The following is a 17,030-nucleotide window of genomic DNA, read 5'->3' as shown; positions in this document are numbered from 1 at the left end:
TCTAGTAGTACTAGTTTTTTTTCTTCGTGTTGTGGCACGTTCTTAAGTGGAACAACTTTAGCACGCAGAACCTAGGGAAGGGAGATGGAACATAGAATCAAGGGGTATGACAGGTACACCGAAACTGCTTTAACATGGGAGGATAGGGCAAAGGGGAGAACAGGAGAGGGAAGGGGACTATTTGGAAGTACTACAGTACAGAGAAGTATGCACTGTAGCAATATTCAATATGCTCCATTACCTTTAAATGACCCTGTGACAAAGATGACACTATACAGCCCCAAAACACAAAGAGACCGAAGGTAACAAACACCAGATGTTGTTTGTCCTGACACGTGTGGCTCAGTTCACTGGGTTCAACGCCACAGCCACTCAGCGTCTGACCACATGACCAGTGTCCTAACCAGAGGCTGAGAGGAACACAAACACGACCATCTCATCATTCACCTCAACACCCACCACTTAGGGGAGAAGAAATATTAGGAAGCGATCCAACAGCGACAGCGCAAATTGTTAGCTTCAGGGATGAATGAATGTGAACGACAAACCGGCTCACGCCACCAACATTTATGCTCATCCAAGAAGTGCATTTGAAAACCCCTATTCTCCAACATCATGTCACTTCCAGTTCATCAGCGGTGAGACAGATGAGATGATGACTGTAGGCCCAGACTATGCATGTGACATAACCAAGGGTAAAGACACACAGCTGTTGCTTGACTGACTGAGGATGTGGACAAGTCCACGAGATGACAGACCGTGCTGGGTCTCTCTACAACTCACAGCCCCCCAGGCTCCTGTCCTGTGAGTCTTCACTAAACAGACAAAGCCCTGAGCAAAGGCCAGGCCATGGCAGAGGAGCATGTTACTGGGATGGAACCACAATATACATACAGTGCAAGGCGTTTTTTTTTTTTTTTTTTACAGGACTGGAACTCAAGCACAACTGTTTTGCACAGAACTCAACACATTTTAGGTGGATAAGCCTGTTTCTGGAGGCCAGTGTTGTGACCCTAATGGGTCAATTTCAACTGCTGTTATCTGCTGTTATCCAGGCTCTCCAATAGATTAAATCACCTGCAATGAAAACCTAAAATAATAATTATTTAGAATTAAGATGACCATCATTTCAGATATGTAGCTAAATACAATCTATTGAGAGAATAACACTTTAGGTTACGGTCATTGTCTCAATTAGTCCAAAATAGATTTAGCAAGTAACCTACAGTTGAATTAACCTACAATTTAATTTGAAAGTGTGATTGCACACTACTAGTATAATTGGCTAGTTTGGCTTTGATGGAGGATGAGTTTGCTATAATGGTTAAAACAATGTTAAAAGAGACAATAAGACTCAATTTTATGCATTTATTCATGTAGTTATTTCACTCTCTGATTCAAAGGCTCAAGGCTGGGTCAGCAATTTAATAGCCAAAAATACTCTAGAATTTGTGGTTAATTTCTATGTCCTTCACTTGTTCTCTTCATTTTTTGTACCATCCTTCCTTAAAAATGCCACAAAACTGAAAAGTGCATTTTCTTGAACATCTTCAAAACTTCTCAAGTTGTTCTTTTTTCCCCCCATAAAAATGTTCCCCATCATCAAGGCTAATGAGGTCACAAATTTGCAACAAGAAACAACCAACATTTTTTCCCCAAAGGTTTTATAACCATCCTGTTCACACACACAAACAACCTTCTCCTTTTTACACAGCCAGAGAAGAACAAAAAAGATTAAACATAAACTCCCAAACCTTTTGTACAGAGAAATCAAACTAAATGGAGAAAATGTCTTTTATATTAGTCCATGTTTTATCCTCTGAATCCGCTCTCAGGTCTGCCATTTTAATTGGGAGGGGAGACACACAAATATACCAGGTACAGTTTTGTGTGTCGACATGAGGCTCTGTGTGTAGTAGGCAATGTCAATCAGTCCGTCTCGCTCGCTGGTCTGTCTTTCTGTTTCTTTATATGTATTAGAAACCAGTAAGTCTAGGCCATTTCCACAAGTAATCCAGTAATGTCTATGATAGTGTGTGTGTGTGTGTGTGTGTGCATATATGTGCATCTATGTGTCATCAGTTTCAATCTGTCAGAGTAGGCGAGTCTACATGGTGAGTGTGTGTTTTTAAGAGTCTCAGTGTCTAAGCCAGTCCGAATCCCTCGGAGCATTCCTGAATGGCCAACAGCAGCATGTGTCTCAGCTTCTCGTAGCTCTCGTAGGCTGGGAGGTCCAGCTGGTTAAAGCTAGGAGAGATCCACAGGGGAAAGGTCAGAGGAGTCTGAAAGTTTTGATGTGATGCATGACATCTCAATCAAACACAATACATGGACCTGCTTCACTCCACCCAGCAGCTATTCAGCAATAACACCTAATATTGACCAGGATATGTTTTTTTTGCTATTATAGAATAAATTAACGCAAATATTTACCAGGTATGAGCTGACGGTAGGCGGTCAGTGGAGCGGTCGTCACGGTGGATCTGGAACTTCTGGATGCCGTTCATGCCCTCCAGAGCAGCGAAGCCTTGTAGAGGCACCTTAGATGTGCCAGTCACAAACTGCAGGAACTTGGCCCTGTCCGCCTGGTCAAAAGAACGCAAGGCCCTCCAGAACCACTGGATCTGAAAACACACAGCAAAATGGTCAAGACCACACACACACACTACAGAACACATATCAACATGTAAGAGTAAAAACATCAGTATGATAATATTGATATACCAATATTTCTATGTGACCGGCATCTGTGTAGTTCTTGTAGTTCTGTGTGTACACCAGTATTGAGTTGGTACAGTGAATGAGAGTGAGAGAGTGAGAGAGAGTACCACAAGTACCATCCCAGCTAAATACAGGTACTGTGTGTATGCTCATGTGCATGTCTGCCTGTATTGAGCTGGACTGGTACTTGTGGTATTGCCAGTGCGTGTACCTGTATTGAGCTGGACTGGTACTTGTGGTACTCAGTATTGGCCTTGAGGTCATCAATGTCGATGGTAGGCAGGCCAGAGATGAGCAGCTCCAGCTCCTGCTCAGTGAAGATGGAGATCAGCCTTTTGGGGATGATCTCATAGAAGCCCTCCAGGAAGGCTGCCAGCTGCTTGCGGATGGCGCCTGGCAGAGGAGAGGAGGAAAGAGAGTTAAAATGTACCATTGGCCCAATTACACCACAGAGCCAAAGTGAGCTGAGCTGAACAAGGCTGGCCTCGTTATACATCCACCATAGTTGCTGAAACAGTGCTGGAAAAAAACTATCTGAAAGGGAAACATCTCAGCCAGCACGGTTTGGTTTGGTTCTGCTTCTTGTGTCTAAGTGTCTATAGGTAAGATGGGGAGAGAGCTGAGAGAACTCTGCTCCCTGTGGTGACGCGTGGCTGGATGGACACTCCTCACCTGTCATCTTCATCTGGCAGACCAGGTGCACGTATTCCTTCTTGTTCTCCTCTGTGACTATGATGTTGGCTCCGTTGGGCTTCAGGTCCCTGACTTCACACACCCCGAACTCCTGGACCTGGAGAGAGAGGAGATGAGTGAACGGGAAGTCCAGGTTAGCTCCGACAGTGATTTGAGAAATGCAACCACAATTTCAGCTCACCAACACAGGGATCACAGATTGCATCCATTAGTGGTTATTTTTCTGACTTTGGCAGTTACAAAAGAGGCATAAAACATATTATAATTAAAGCCCTGTATTAAGAGCCTGATTTGATGACAATTGATTTGGGCCGAGCCAGGCTCAATTTGCTGTGACAGCAGCTCATTAAAATGTCTTCGATATTGGGTGAGGGCCTCATCTCAACAGGACCGGGTTGGGTCGGGCTTGAAGTTTCAGGCCGGTTTAAAACTACCCTGCATCAGTTTCAACAGATACCACAGAGATAAACTTGAAAACAGAGAGAGCAGGTAGCGCAACTGACCTCAGTGCTGAATGTCAGCTCGTAGCCCAGAGTGGACACGTCGTTCTCCAGCAGGTAGACCAGGCCCTGGAAGAATGGGTAGTCTTCACTCTCCATGTCTGTGTACCTGAAGACAACACACACACACACACACACACCGCTGTGTCAGCCCCAGGGATGTTCTAACTTAATTTCCACACATGAATTATACAGAGTCAAAGTATGTATGGCTAGAGCAGAGGTCCAGTACCTGACACTCTTGCCCAGGATGTGCTTGTAGAAGCTGCGGGTGAAGTAGCACTCCAGCAGCCGGTTGTCATAGACGGCCTTGGCCACCACACGGCCCACAAACTTGAAATAGCTGAGGTGGTTGGGGTTGCAGTGGGATGAGGGGTTAATGGTGTAGGTGACCCTGTCGCCCGGCGAGGTGCGGAACAGGGCATACATGGCGTTGAACATCTCCCTGGAGATTATCATGTACCACTCTCTCAGCAGACCACCCGCATCCTGGCCCTCCTCCCCTTCAAACACTATGTACCTGGAGAAAGAGAGGTCAACGGGGTCAGTATCCAGGCTGTAGTGTGGAGCCATGGGGAGAACAACAGTGTGACACTGTGAAACAGATGACATGCTGAGGCTTACAGTCTGTTCTTCATGTCCTCTGGGCTCTTGCGGTGCAGCTCCCTGTACGAGTCCTCAAACACGTGGTCTCTCCTCACATGCACAGCCATGTCCTCCTTCCTCAGGCCCTCGTCGAGACGCTCCAGCTCCTGCCGGAAGTACCTGAGGGAGTGGAGGGAGGGATAGTGAGAATACACAGCAACACACTCCTCATCTGGGAAACAAGGGCTGTGTTCCAAAACATCCATACTAGTGTACATATGATACACTAGTATGGATATTAAAACAGCCTCTTGGAGCAAACCGTAGCAAAGAGCACCATCATTTTCACGATGAGTCAGTTCTTACTTTCTTTTGACATCAAAGTCCAGGATGCGGATGTAGTCGACCAGCACGGCGAAGGGCCCGTCAGCCAGGTGAGTGGTGGACTGGCGCAGGATCTGGTTAAGCACTGTGCGGTGTGTCTCTGTGAAAGAGAGATATGGGGGGAGACAGAGAAAGAGAGAGAGAAGCAGTTGGAGATAAGTAATAACAATTGAGACAGAAAAATATATATACATGTCACTGTATCAGTCTACCAACACTGACAAGCATGATCACAATGACCCTCCCCTCTTCACTAGGCCCCTAGACTTACCAGCGAAGCGCAGGAACTTCTGGGTGTCGGGGGGCAGGTTGGAGGAGATGTGCATGGAGGAGGGTTCCCTGGAGAAGAATGGGTCCAGGGAGGAGGGCGTGGCTGGGGTGAGGGGTGCGGGGGATAGCGGAGGAGGTTCGTCCTTGATGTGGGACAGCTGGCTCTCCCGGGTGTCCCTCACTGGGGGCTTGCTCTCCCGCTCCGTGGCATGGACCAGGAAGAAGGCCTCCACTGCTGGTTGCAGAACTGGAAAAGAAGAGAGGGACCAGCAACATTAAAATTGTTATTTTTATCCAGTTTGTTATTGAGTCACATTATGTGCTAGTGCAAAGGTTAAACTAGGGCAAAGGTAAAACTTCTTAATTGTTAACTCAAATGTTTAATACCTCACATCTTCAAGACATCTAAGACTTATCTACATGAAGGATAAACACACTTCACACTTACCCAGTACAGCGTGCTGGTCATGCGATTCCTCCAGCTCCTTTAGGCACTCGCCGAGCATGTCCCACAGCTCGTCCAATAGCAGCTGCTCGCTCAACAGAGGGAGGTCCGGGAGCCTCTCCTCATTCTCCGATTGGCTGTTGCCTTCTTCATCTGCACAAATCAGTCAATTTATTATATATATATAGACTGTGTTAAAACGTATGGTCCCAATGCAGCGTACCATGTTGTGCGTATGTTGTGGTTGGATGGTTAGATTCTGTGTGTGTGTTTGTGTGTGTGTGTATATAAGTGCTGTCAAAATTAACGTGTTAATTTAAAATATTTAAGACGGAAAAAAACAAACAATTAACGCAGCTGCATTTTGGTTACTTCCTGTGGCGGCTGACCTATATGACGACGTGTGCCGCCAAACCATTAGCCATCCTGACTAAAGATGGATAGGGACAGAGCCTTGATGATTTTGAAATTCAACTGGCACTTTACACCTATAAAATACTAAAAGCTGGTTTTAGGATTTGTTTCAATATAGATTTCACACGTCTTGTATAAAGATCCCAGGGAACTGTTTTAAATGTAAACTGTTTACATTTAAATCCGTTATTAAGCTATTAAGTTTCAGTCTTAAGACAAAAAAAGAAGCGTTTAATAACAGCAAATTGTGCATTTAATTTGTTTAAAATAATAATTTAAATATTAAATATAGTACTGTCAATCGATTATTAATTTATTTTTTATTTTTTATTATAGATGATTATTATCAATTTTTAATCAAGTTAATCACAATAATATTCTTGAATCAATCCGATTAATCCCAAATTTAAAATATTCGTATTTACTTTATTTATTTTTACTTTAATTATAATCTCTTAGTTTTGATGATTTCTGAATAAGATTAGAATCTCTGGATCAGGAAGTTACTCTGAAACTCGCATAATATGGAAGCATATAGTAGACTTAATTCAAATGCTAATGCAATATGAGATTGCAATTGCATGTTCCACTTTTGCATGCATTCTTTCAGACAATATTCAAATTCAAATGCAATTCTAATGATTTGCATTTTCATGTACCTGATGTGCACATTCACTGTCAATATTAAAATTATAATGCAAAGCCATTTGACATTTAATTTTCAAAGTCAAGCGCTGCTTTGTAGCTGACAAAATTCAAAAGTTCATTCTAATGTGCAAATGACTATGCAATCCCAAAATAGCATTCATTTGCCACTTTTGCCTGCGTTATTTGAGTCAATATTCAAATTGTAATGCAATAATGTGATACGCAATTGCATTTACATGTTCTAGGAAACACATCCGCTTTCCAGCTGACAAAATTCAAACTCTCTATGCAATTCAAACGCATCCGGTACTTTGCTCTCCCGTCATGTCCACGCCCCTTTTTGGGTGATAGAAGTGGAGAAGTTTGACTGGCGGTCAATGGACATTTCTGGTCTTTGCTACTTTAATCCGATAAAATAAGAAAACCGTAGTGCTTTTTAGATATTAGGAGCCCAAATCCGATCGCCAGTTAGGCAAACTATTATATAGTGTCGTTGCCGATCAATGATCGACGTCGTTATATAGAGAAAATGAATGAAATAGGGGTTGACTCATCAGAGCAGTCATACGTCATCTCCCTGTCATCAGGGATTTGTAGTTCTTCATTTGATTTGCCGTGTAAATCCCCAGATGAGTGTTACATTAGTTTTCTTAAGATAGGACAATGAATACATCTGTTCAATGGGCATTTGCCTACTGTTAATCAGTGCCTACTGTTAATCAGTAGCCTGTATGGTGTATGAAGATGTTATAGCTAGCTAGCTACGATTTATCATGAAAATAATGAACAGCAAGCTAGATCCAAAACTAGGGCCGGTGGATGAGGGCAAGTGTCACATTGGACAGACTACCAAAACAGAAAAATAAAGTATCTTAACGACAGCAAAAGTGATGGATGTCAGAAATAGCCTACATTACATGGAGATTCAATAAGGTACTTTTATATGACAGGATATGGGTTAGGGTTATATGACACCTTTAGCGAGATAGATAGAGCCAAAAGTAAAAAGTCACTGAGAGACGTAAGCAGGGTCTGGGCTGGTAATTGTATGATGCGCCAAACAATCCACTGAGATGAAAAGTAAGTTTTAGAGCATTTATTGAATAGAACAATCAAACTTGGCGACGTACAAAAATAATCCATAAGCGATCAAAACCAGAAAATAACAAACAATGCGTATAGAATTTGCGTATATTGCGGTCAACAAAAATACATCGCTCCCCTCTCTCTCCACTACCGCCATGCAAGGTGCGCAGGTGCTTAAATTACCTTGCAATATCACCCCCCATAACCATATGACTTCTCAATACGGTGATCAAGGCAATAAACAAACAATCAAAGTAGGATTAGGCCTACAGACTTTCAGTCTGCCTCCATCCATGTGGATGAACCACCCAAAGGCCTGAGGTGTTGTAGGAGGCATGAATATGATTTAGGGGGTATTTAGTATAACAGGCTGGGTTTATTGTGAGTTTACTTGTTTGTTTATTGCCTTGATCACCGTATTGAGAAGTCATATGGTTATGGGGGGTGATATTGCAAGGTAATTTAAGCACCTGCGCACCTTGCATGGCGGTAGTGGAGAGAGAGGGGAGCGATGTATTTTTGTTGACCGCATTATACGCATATGACGCAGATGAACCACTGATGAACCAGATGAGACACTGACCTCATGTCTTTTAAGCTTGCTTTTATAGTTGTTTTTATTTTCTTAATATTGTTGTCTTTATTTGCACTTGACACCACAGACCTCATTGTCTCTTAGCTTGTTTTATAGCATTTTCGCTTTTTAATTTGTCTAGTGTGTAATATTTGTGATATGTTATGTGTATGTTTGTGAATATGTGAATATGTTTTTGCACCTTCAGCAGAACCACTACAATTTCATTGTATAGGCAACTGTACAAGGACAATAAAGTCTATTCTATTCTCTTTTTTTTTTCTTTTCTTTTTTTCTGGTTTTGATCGCTTATGGATTATTTTTGTACGTCGCCAAGTTTGATTGTTCTATTCAATAAATGCTCTAAAACGAACTTTTCATCTCAGCGGATTGTTTGGCGCATCATACAATTACCAGCCCAGTGATTAACAGTAGGCAAATGCCCATTGAACAGATTTATTCATTATCCTATCTTAAGAAAACTAATGTAACACTCTCATCTGGGGATTTACACAGCAAATCAAATGAAGAACTACAAATCCCTGATGACAGGGAGATGACGTATGACTGCTCTGATGAATCAACCCCTATTTCATTCATTTTCTCTATATAACGACGTCGATCATTGATCGGCAACGACACTATATAATAGTTTGCCTAACTGGCCATCGGATTTGGGCTCCTAATATCTAAAAAGCACTACGGTTTTCTTATTTTATCGGATTAAAGTAGCAAAGACCAGAAATGTCCATTGACCGCCAGTCAAACTTCTACACTTCTATCAACCCAAAAAGGGGCGTGGACATGACGGGAGAGCAAAGTACCCGGATGCGTTTGAATTGCATAGAGAGTTTGAATTTTGTCAGCTGGAAAGCGGATGTGTTTCCTAGAACATGTAAATGCAATTGCGCATCACATTATTGCATTACAATTTGAATATTGACTCAAATAACGCAGGCAAAAGTGGCAAATGAATATGCTATTTTGGGATTGCATAGTCATTTGCACATTAGAATGAACTTTTGAATTTTGTCAGCTACAAAGCAGCGCATGACTTTGAAAATTAAATGTCAAATGGCTTTGCATTATAATTTTAATATTGACAGCGAATGTGCACATCAAGTACATGAAAATGAAAATCATTAGAATTGCATTTGAATTTGAATATTGTCTGAAAGAATGCATGCAAAAGTGGAACATGCAATTGCCATCTCATACTGCATTAGCATTTGAATTAAGTGTACTATATGCTTCCATAGCATAATTTCCCCCCATTCATTGTCATGGTAGACTTTATAATAATGTATTATATCTTCGACCACTGGTTGGTTTTGTGGCGCTATTCCGACTTTCACTACAGTTCAGCAAGCGGAGAAATACAGTCATCTCCAAGCACTCGACTTTGACAATTTGACTTGCTTATGACAGTTTTTTAAACCGATCACGTTGATCACAACCGCAAGTTGTATTGCTTGTTTTGCAAGTTGTATTGCTTTTTTAAACAGCGGTTATTGTTATACTCATTATATTAGCACTATTAGCTACGGTTAGCACACTGTACATGAGCAACTGTCTTAAGCTACAAGGAGCTTCACACTGGTTTGTAACACCGGACCTTGTCGCCGGCAGAGCTGTTATGGACCTACCCACTGTAGCTGGCAGGACAGCTGGCTGTGTCTCAGAACACTGTCTGTCTTTTGAACCTAGCTCAGGACTAGCTAGCTCTCGACTACCAACTGCTATCGTTAGCTCGGTGCCTCCATTCTTATTGAAGCTAGTGTCACTATCCCAGTCTCTGAAATAAGGGAAAATATAGGATATTCCTGGTCCACATATGAAGCCTTCATTCAACCATACTATGGCACTGGCCACACGGCGCCGGATTTGTCTGAAACGGCGAAGATTTGATATTGTTTGCAACTCAGACAGGATGCTCATTCATCTGATACAAAGGACACAACACTTGTAAAGTGGGGGGGATTAGCGTCTATACATATGTAAACATGACAAGTGGTCACAAATGTAACCAACGACTGTCATCATTATAATCCAGTATACAAATCAGTAGAAACCCCTCTACAGTACATATACAAATCACTTGTGTGGCCTGTCTCACCCAGGGGTGCAGGGTCCTGCTCCAAGGGAGACGGCTGGTCCACATCCATGGGGGAGTCATCTCTCTGGGAGGCTTGGGTCTCCGACACTGACTGCACCTCCGACTGGAGTGGAGACATGGGTACAATAAAGGAGAGGAAACAGAGGGAGAACACAGGAGCAGATGGGAGGAGGGGAAGAGAGAGGGAAAAGTGCATGATTAATACAAGCCAGAGGTTTTCCTACAAGACCATAAAACCGAGTTTGCCATGCAATGATGACATTCCTATAAACCTGCTAGAAAGAGTGAGAGGGAGAGAGGTAAGGGGGGGGGGGGTTGGGGCGACTGGGAGGGGGGCCAAAAGCATGAAGCCATAACATCCAGCCAACAAAGACATCATCAAATCATCCAATAGGAGCAGGCAGCACATTCACACCACAGACCGTCCTTCCTTGCCAGTAGAACATGTCAGTACACCCAGACAGGCCATCAATACAGAATGCAGCGGATCATTGGCAGCAGATATCTCTTGTCTGAAGCTATCACTATCCATCATCTCAGCAGTGTGGATGTTGTCAGTGTGGACAACAGTGATGTAGGTAGGAGACCACTGCTGTAGGGTGGTAGTAAATGCAATGCTGGCACCAGTAGCGTGAGGATAGTCAGTATGCATTTGGCCAGAAGTGGTGTATGTATGACTGGTCATTGTGTGAGTTTATGGCCAAGTAGCCTATGGTAGGTTTGCCAGTTATCAGTAACAGTATGCAAGTATGGCATGGGTATGGCGTCAGTATGCATGTTGCAGTCTGCTGTCAATGCGGCCCATGCTAACCGTGGCAGGGGGGGCAGCAGCGGGGGCATGGGGGGCCACAGAGGATCCAGCTGCGACGGTGGAGACGGCGGCGGCGGCGGAGGGCGGGGGGGCCTGCTGGAGGCGGCGGGCCCTCTGCCCCTCTCTCACCATCTGGATGATGGCGTCAGCCTCAGCCTCCAGCTGACGCACGGCCGCCTGGATACTGCTGGCAGAGCCCAGACTGGTGGAGCCTGAGGAGGAGGAGACCACGGGCACAACAGAGATGCTCCACTCAATCAATAACAGCAATTTGAATATAACGGCAATTTAATAATAATGAAATAAAAAATAAACTGTCTGTGTGTATCTATGTGGTGCCCTCACCTAGCCGTCCTGTTTGCTTAGCCTTCTTGTTGGCGCGGCGTGTGTCCTCCCGGAGCTGGATGATGACCTGCAGCACGCGGAGGAAGAACTTCTGCGTCGAGGTTTTGGAGGTCAGGGAGCTCATGCAGGGCAGCTGCAGTTCGCGGCCACCCAGCGTGCGCTTCTGGGCGGCCACTATCACCACGCTCTCCGATCCATCGAACCTGCGCCCCCGCCAGCACACGAGGACGGGCGACAAGGCGAGTACAATCATTATAGAGGAATGGGACAGACACGGACACAAACAAACGAGGGGCGCACACGCATGGCTTCCTTCATTCATCTCAGCTAGTCTGACTGAAACTGAATGTCAAATTGGTACTGGACAGGAAAAACGCACTGATTACTAGCCATTATTTTGACAATTTAATCTTTTGAAAGGAATGCCGTCAAATAAGCTAAATATCTGTCATTCTTATTATGAGTTTAGCCTCAAGCCCCTGAGGCCTTTCCTATGAGCAGACGAGAATAAGTCCCGTAGACCCCCTGGTGTCCCCCAGTGCCCCCCTCTCCTCACCTGCTAGGCATCTTGCCTTTGAGTCGGGCAGAGAGGGATTCGTCTGGTGGGGCTTCAGGTGAGGTGGCGTCAGCCCGGGCTCGTCTCTGCTGCTCCAGGTTGTACTCCCTGAGCTCAGCCAATAACGTGCCTGAGAGAGGAGAGGGTCAGAGACGGACCGGACCAGAGAGACTGTTAACATGAGTATGAGTCAGAAGGGCTGGGATGGAGAGGTTAGGGTGAGAAGGCTTTGAATAAGGTGTGTATGTATATGATGCCAGTGGATATAGCTGTGTGTGGGGGGTGTGTGTGTGCGGGGGGTACTAACCGATCTGTTTGCAGAGGGTGTATCCGAGGTGGCGTGCCCCGCTGAGGAGTAATCGGAGCACCGTGTCTCTGGTGGCTCCGTCACCTCGGGACAGTTGGAGCAGGATGTTGGCAGCGTCCTCCAGGCCCTCCTCTGAACACGAGTGAGACGTCAGCACCTGGGAGGAGAGGGGCAGTGTTCACCAACACAATACAGAATACTCTCTCACACAAACACACACACACAACCGACACAGTGTTAACCACACACACCAACACTACATAGAACCAACCCAGTGGGTGTGTGTTGAAATGATGCCCTCTGTTTACCTCCACAGATAGCTGCAGTTGTTTCTCAGTGAGTCCAGTGGTGGCAAGCTTGGTGTCACTCTCAACACTGCACAGCATGGCTCCCCTCTGCTTCCCTGTTGACACACAAACCCTGTCAGTCTCCTCCACACGGTGTCACCATGCAGCTGGGTAAACACAGCCCCCCCGTCCCCCGCCCCACGACACACCCCACTCTCTCTCTCGACTATCACTGACACATCCTGCCATTGATTGTTCAGTGCAGTTTGATGATGTGTGTTGTCACCTGCAGAGCTGGCTCCAGTAGCAGCTGGGATGGACACAGACGTAGAGGTCTGGAGGGCTGCCAGGCTGGTCCCTGAGGAGGAGCCCTGGGCTGCAGCCGCCACCGAGCCCCCTGAGGTGCCATGGGCTGAGGCTGAAACAGATACTGAGACGGGGATGGTGGGTGCTGCCGATGCCGCCGTGCTGGTGGCCGTGGGCCCGGCGGTGGCCTGCGGGGTGGGGTGGCCGGCCGGCACCTCGTTGGCCTTGTTGTCGGGCAAAGCGATGGAGATGAGCGAGAGCAGGCGCAGCAGTTTCTCTGTGAGCAGGGAGCTGCGGCGGATGACCGGGTGGGACAGCATGTTCATCAGCTGGCCAAGCGGAGACGCCTCTAGGCTGAACTGAGCGCCCTCCGCCTCGCCGGCGCCCCCCAGTGTAACAGTTTTCATGGAGGCCTTGCCCTTGCGGCTCACATTCATGTTGTCCAGCTTTACCAGCAGGTCCCAGAAGTCGGTGGAGATGCCCAGAGACTGGGGCGTGATGGCAGCACAGGCACCCAGGGAGTTCTGGGTTGTGGAAGAGGGGGTGGAGGGGGTGTTGGAGGTGGGGTTGTTCTGGGGCCTGGAACCCCCTCCGCCGCCTCCTGACGCCCCCGATAACAGGCGTGCGTCGAGGTCAGAAGCAGACAGGTCCTTACAGCGTTGCTGGGTGAAGTGACTAGGGAACACCTAAAAGACGAGGAACAGATCAAGTCAAACACCATCACTAACAAGGGCAGAGACTATGGCAACACATCTTCTCGCTAAACATCAATTCAAACACCCGCTAACAATTGTATTATATCCTACCTTTGCCAGTTGGATCAGTGTGTCCAACACATGTCGACAGACCACAGGAGCAGCCTGAGGGTGGATATGTACAGTGGATCCTCCACCAGTAGCACACGTCACCCCTGCTCCGGCCCCCGTCAGCCCACCTCCTCCCAGCACTCCCACACCCGACGCCCCCCCGGCAGAGTGGCGCTCTGCATGCTTCCGGCCCGACGCCCGCTGGATCTGGAAAATGTTCGTCCGGCAGCCAAGGGCCGCATCCATGGAAACAGACAGCCAGGAGAGCTGGCTGGAGCTGCGCGACTCCACCCTGTTGAGCAGCTCAAGAGAGGAGGATGAAGAGGAGGAGGAGCAGGAGGAGGAAGAGAGGGAGGAGGCAGTGGAGCCTTTGCTCCCTCCGCAGGCCCCCTGGGCAGCAGCCCTCTTGCCTCTGGCGTCTTCGAGACGGGCGGTCTCCACGCACACCTCGCTCTCGCTGCTGCGCTGCAGGATGGACAGCAGGCTGCGGATGACCCAGCCGCGCGTCTGTGAGTGGTAGCACAGGTTCCTGAGCACGCGGTGCAGCCGGCTGGTGTTGAGCTTGGGCTCGTCCACAAACAGCAGCACCAGCAGGCAAGACAGAGCCTCGTGGTCGAGGAGGAGACGCCCACGCAGACGCAGCAGGGAGTCCACGCTGGAGCTAGAGGGCCTAGACACACACGGTCGGACAGTTTAGAATATGACACACACACACACAATTCAACTGGTGAATATCCTGCCACTGAGGTTCAGCACAGACACATACTTTCTCCACTCTAGACATGGCAATATCTCTCACCTGCTGTGGTTGGCCCCTCCGCCCATCTGGAAGGTGCCCCCCCTCTGCACAGCCAGCCGGGTGTACTGGACGCCGCGGTTGCCCCCTAGGCGGCTGGTGAAGGCAGGGGAGCGGAGGATGGCCGAGAGAGCCGAGGAGGAGCTGTGGCCAAACAGCCTCTCGTGCATCAGCTGCCTCTGGCGCGCCTCCTGCTCGCGGCGCAGTGCGGCCGCCTCGGCGGCGATGTCTGGGGGCATGACAGCCAGCACGCTGTCCTCCATGTCCTCCAGCACGCTGCGTCTCAGCTCAGAGGGCAGGGTCTGGATGAAGGTGACGGGGTCCAGGGGTGTATCGCCCTGGGTGGGCTGCTGGGACAGTTCTCTACGCTGCTGCTCTGCCCGCTGCTGGGCCAGGACCTAGAGAGAGAGAAAAGTAAGAGCAGGTTAGAAGGGGAACTGGTCATGGGCCTTATAGAAGTATCCCAAAAATGGCAAGACTAATACTTTGCCTATAGGTAGAGGTCAGGGAGCTCATGCAGGGCATTTGACTACAGGTAAGCTAGTACTCTAAAAACGCTCTGTGCGCTGTGCGCTTGTCCTGAGTATTTTGAGGGGCTCACCTCCTCCTGTATGGCCGGTGGCAGGGCTGCCAGGAACTCGGGGCTGACCTCGGTGAGGCCTGGCCCTCCTGACAGTAGGGCCGCCGTGGAGGGGGGCAGCGCAGAGGTGGCAGGGGGGCGAGCGGGCGGCCGAATGCCTAGCTGGTTCTGCAGCACCTCGCGGCGGATGTCCTCGGGAAGAGCTGCCAGGAAGGAGGGGTCGACGCCCTCTGGCAGACTGATGCCTGCAGAGAGAAGGAGAGGAGTGATAAGAGGAGTAGAGATGGAACGATTTGTAGTGCAGGGCAAGGGAATCCAACGGAGAAAGGAAACATGAGATTCTTACCTGCCAGTGGGTCCTCATCCTCGTTGCTGGTGGATGGGAGGGGCTCCTCCTGGATGACCTGGGATTGGCTGTCGGCACTGTCACTCCGGGGCATGGTCTCTCCGGGGGAGGAGACGGAGGTGGAGCTAGAGGGGGAGGGAGGAACGCCAATGAATTGGTATACGTTTAACAGTTCAGCTGCCTTGGCAAAAGATATAGAATTGTTCTGTAATTCAGGCACTCACCCCGTCTCTGCATCTGCCTGCCTATCCGTCAGACCGCCGTCCCCACTTGCAGACAGGTGACCAGTCTGGGCGGAGTTGGATGCTGGGTCTTCCTGTGTGGCAGAGGCAGGGCTGCTGGTATCCATTGGCGACCCTTCCAGTTGTGACACACCTACCGCTGCAGGCTCTGAGGTTTCAACAATGTCTGGACTCAGGGAGGCTGAGGGGGAGAGATGACATGGAGATGGGGGGGGGGGGGTGTCAGTTGACAACATTAACTCAAACTCCATGGAACAGGCATAGCAACAATGCAGGTAGCAATGTGGTTAAATGTACAAAGTGGCTGTGATGGGTGTATTCAAAAAGATGTTGGCCGACAACATTATTGTGAATACAGATGTGCCCTTACTGTTCCGTCTGTTAAAGAGTTTCACAGTTTCAATGTTAGTCTACCTTCCCTGCCTCCATCCAACGCTTCTCCTCCTCTCTCACCAATAGTGGGCGTCGGGGACATTTCCATCTGGGACGCCTCCGCTTCACAGTTCAGCCTATCGGCTGCTGCCAGGGGGGGGAGGCCCGCCCCCGCCAGGACAGCCAGCGAGTTGGCGTGTGACTCAGCCAGCAGGAGGTCTGCGATTGGTTGGTGCACCTGCTGGCTGATGGCGGTTTCCAGGGACACCAGGGCCTGTTCGTGGGGGGCGGGGGTGGTGGGGGTGACCTCTCCTGAGGGGGGAGCGGTGAGGAAGCCCTCTGACACCCTGGGGGGGTCCAGACAGGAGACAGCCTGAGCCTGCTCACCCTCTGAGACCACAACACACAGGAGAAGGGAGGAGTCAAACTAGGGAGTTGTTGTTTCTAAGTCCAAGACATACAAACAGATCAATGGTCCAAGGTCGACTGCTATTCAGGGCAGAAGTTGAGGCTCCACTGAGGAAGGCAGTAAGTTGTATAGTTATCTCCTTTACGGGGTGCATTATCCTGATCCCCAACAACAACACAACTTACTACCTCACCACAGCAGAGCCACTGTCCCACACCTTGCCTCTCATATCCGGGCATGGAAGAGCAACAACATTGAACTACATAAATAACGTGTGATGTCAAATAATAAAGTTGCAATACTGTGGTTTCCATGTTGATGGAATGATGGATGACTACCGCTGGTGGCCGTCGAGTCGTCATGGCGATGCCGTGGGAAAGACAGTAGACTGTATAGTTATCTCCCAGATCTGGTGTGATCCTAAAACTATA

General features: G+C 48.0%; 1 protein-coding gene across 1 annotated transcript in view; it reads right to left on the bottom strand.

The window, feature by feature from the left end:
• Positions 1-1,371: 1,371 nt before the first annotated feature.
• Positions 1,372-17,030, bottom strand: part of huwe1 (HECT, UBA and WWE domain containing E3 ubiquitin protein ligase 1) — a 39,388-nt gene continuing 23,729 nt past the window's right edge. Inside the window, exons 48-70 of the mRNA XM_080534586.1 lie at positions 16,233-16,580; positions 15,801-15,999; positions 15,577-15,701; positions 15,252-15,475; positions 14,654-15,048; positions 13,855-14,524; positions 13,029-13,734; positions 12,764-12,858; positions 12,456-12,612; positions 12,149-12,278; positions 11,593-11,795; positions 11,248-11,459; positions 10,437-10,539; positions 5,602-5,751; positions 5,155-5,400; positions 4,866-4,983; positions 4,539-4,679; positions 4,147-4,434; positions 3,918-4,023; positions 3,394-3,511; positions 2,933-3,114; positions 2,434-2,624; positions 1,372-2,247 (exon numbers count right to left, since the gene is read on the bottom strand). Coding sequence (XP_080390712.1) covers positions 2,145-2,247; positions 2,434-2,624; positions 2,933-3,114; positions 3,394-3,511; positions 3,918-4,023; positions 4,147-4,434; positions 4,539-4,679; positions 4,866-4,983; positions 5,155-5,400; positions 5,602-5,751; positions 10,437-10,539; positions 11,248-11,459; positions 11,593-11,795; positions 12,149-12,278; positions 12,456-12,612; positions 12,764-12,858; positions 13,029-13,734; positions 13,855-14,524; positions 14,654-15,048; positions 15,252-15,475; positions 15,577-15,701; positions 15,801-15,999; positions 16,233-16,580 — 5,210 coding nt within the window. The 3' untranslated portion in view covers positions 1,372-2,144. The remainder of the gene's footprint in view (positions 2,248-2,433; positions 2,625-2,932; positions 3,115-3,393; positions 3,512-3,917; positions 4,024-4,146; positions 4,435-4,538; positions 4,680-4,865; positions 4,984-5,154; positions 5,401-5,601; positions 5,752-10,436; positions 10,540-11,247; positions 11,460-11,592; positions 11,796-12,148; positions 12,279-12,455; positions 12,613-12,763; positions 12,859-13,028; positions 13,735-13,854; positions 14,525-14,653; positions 15,049-15,251; positions 15,476-15,576; positions 15,702-15,800; positions 16,000-16,232; positions 16,581-17,030) is intronic.

This window comes from Nansenia antarctica (genome assembly GCF_963989245.1).
Source record: "Nansenia antarctica genome assembly, chromosome: 6".
Taxonomy (NCBI): domain Eukaryota; kingdom Metazoa; phylum Chordata; class Actinopteri; order Argentiniformes; family Microstomatidae; genus Nansenia; species Nansenia antarctica.
The sequence above is the reverse complement of the archived record's forward strand: the minus strand, read 5'-3'. Positions and strand labels throughout refer to the sequence as shown.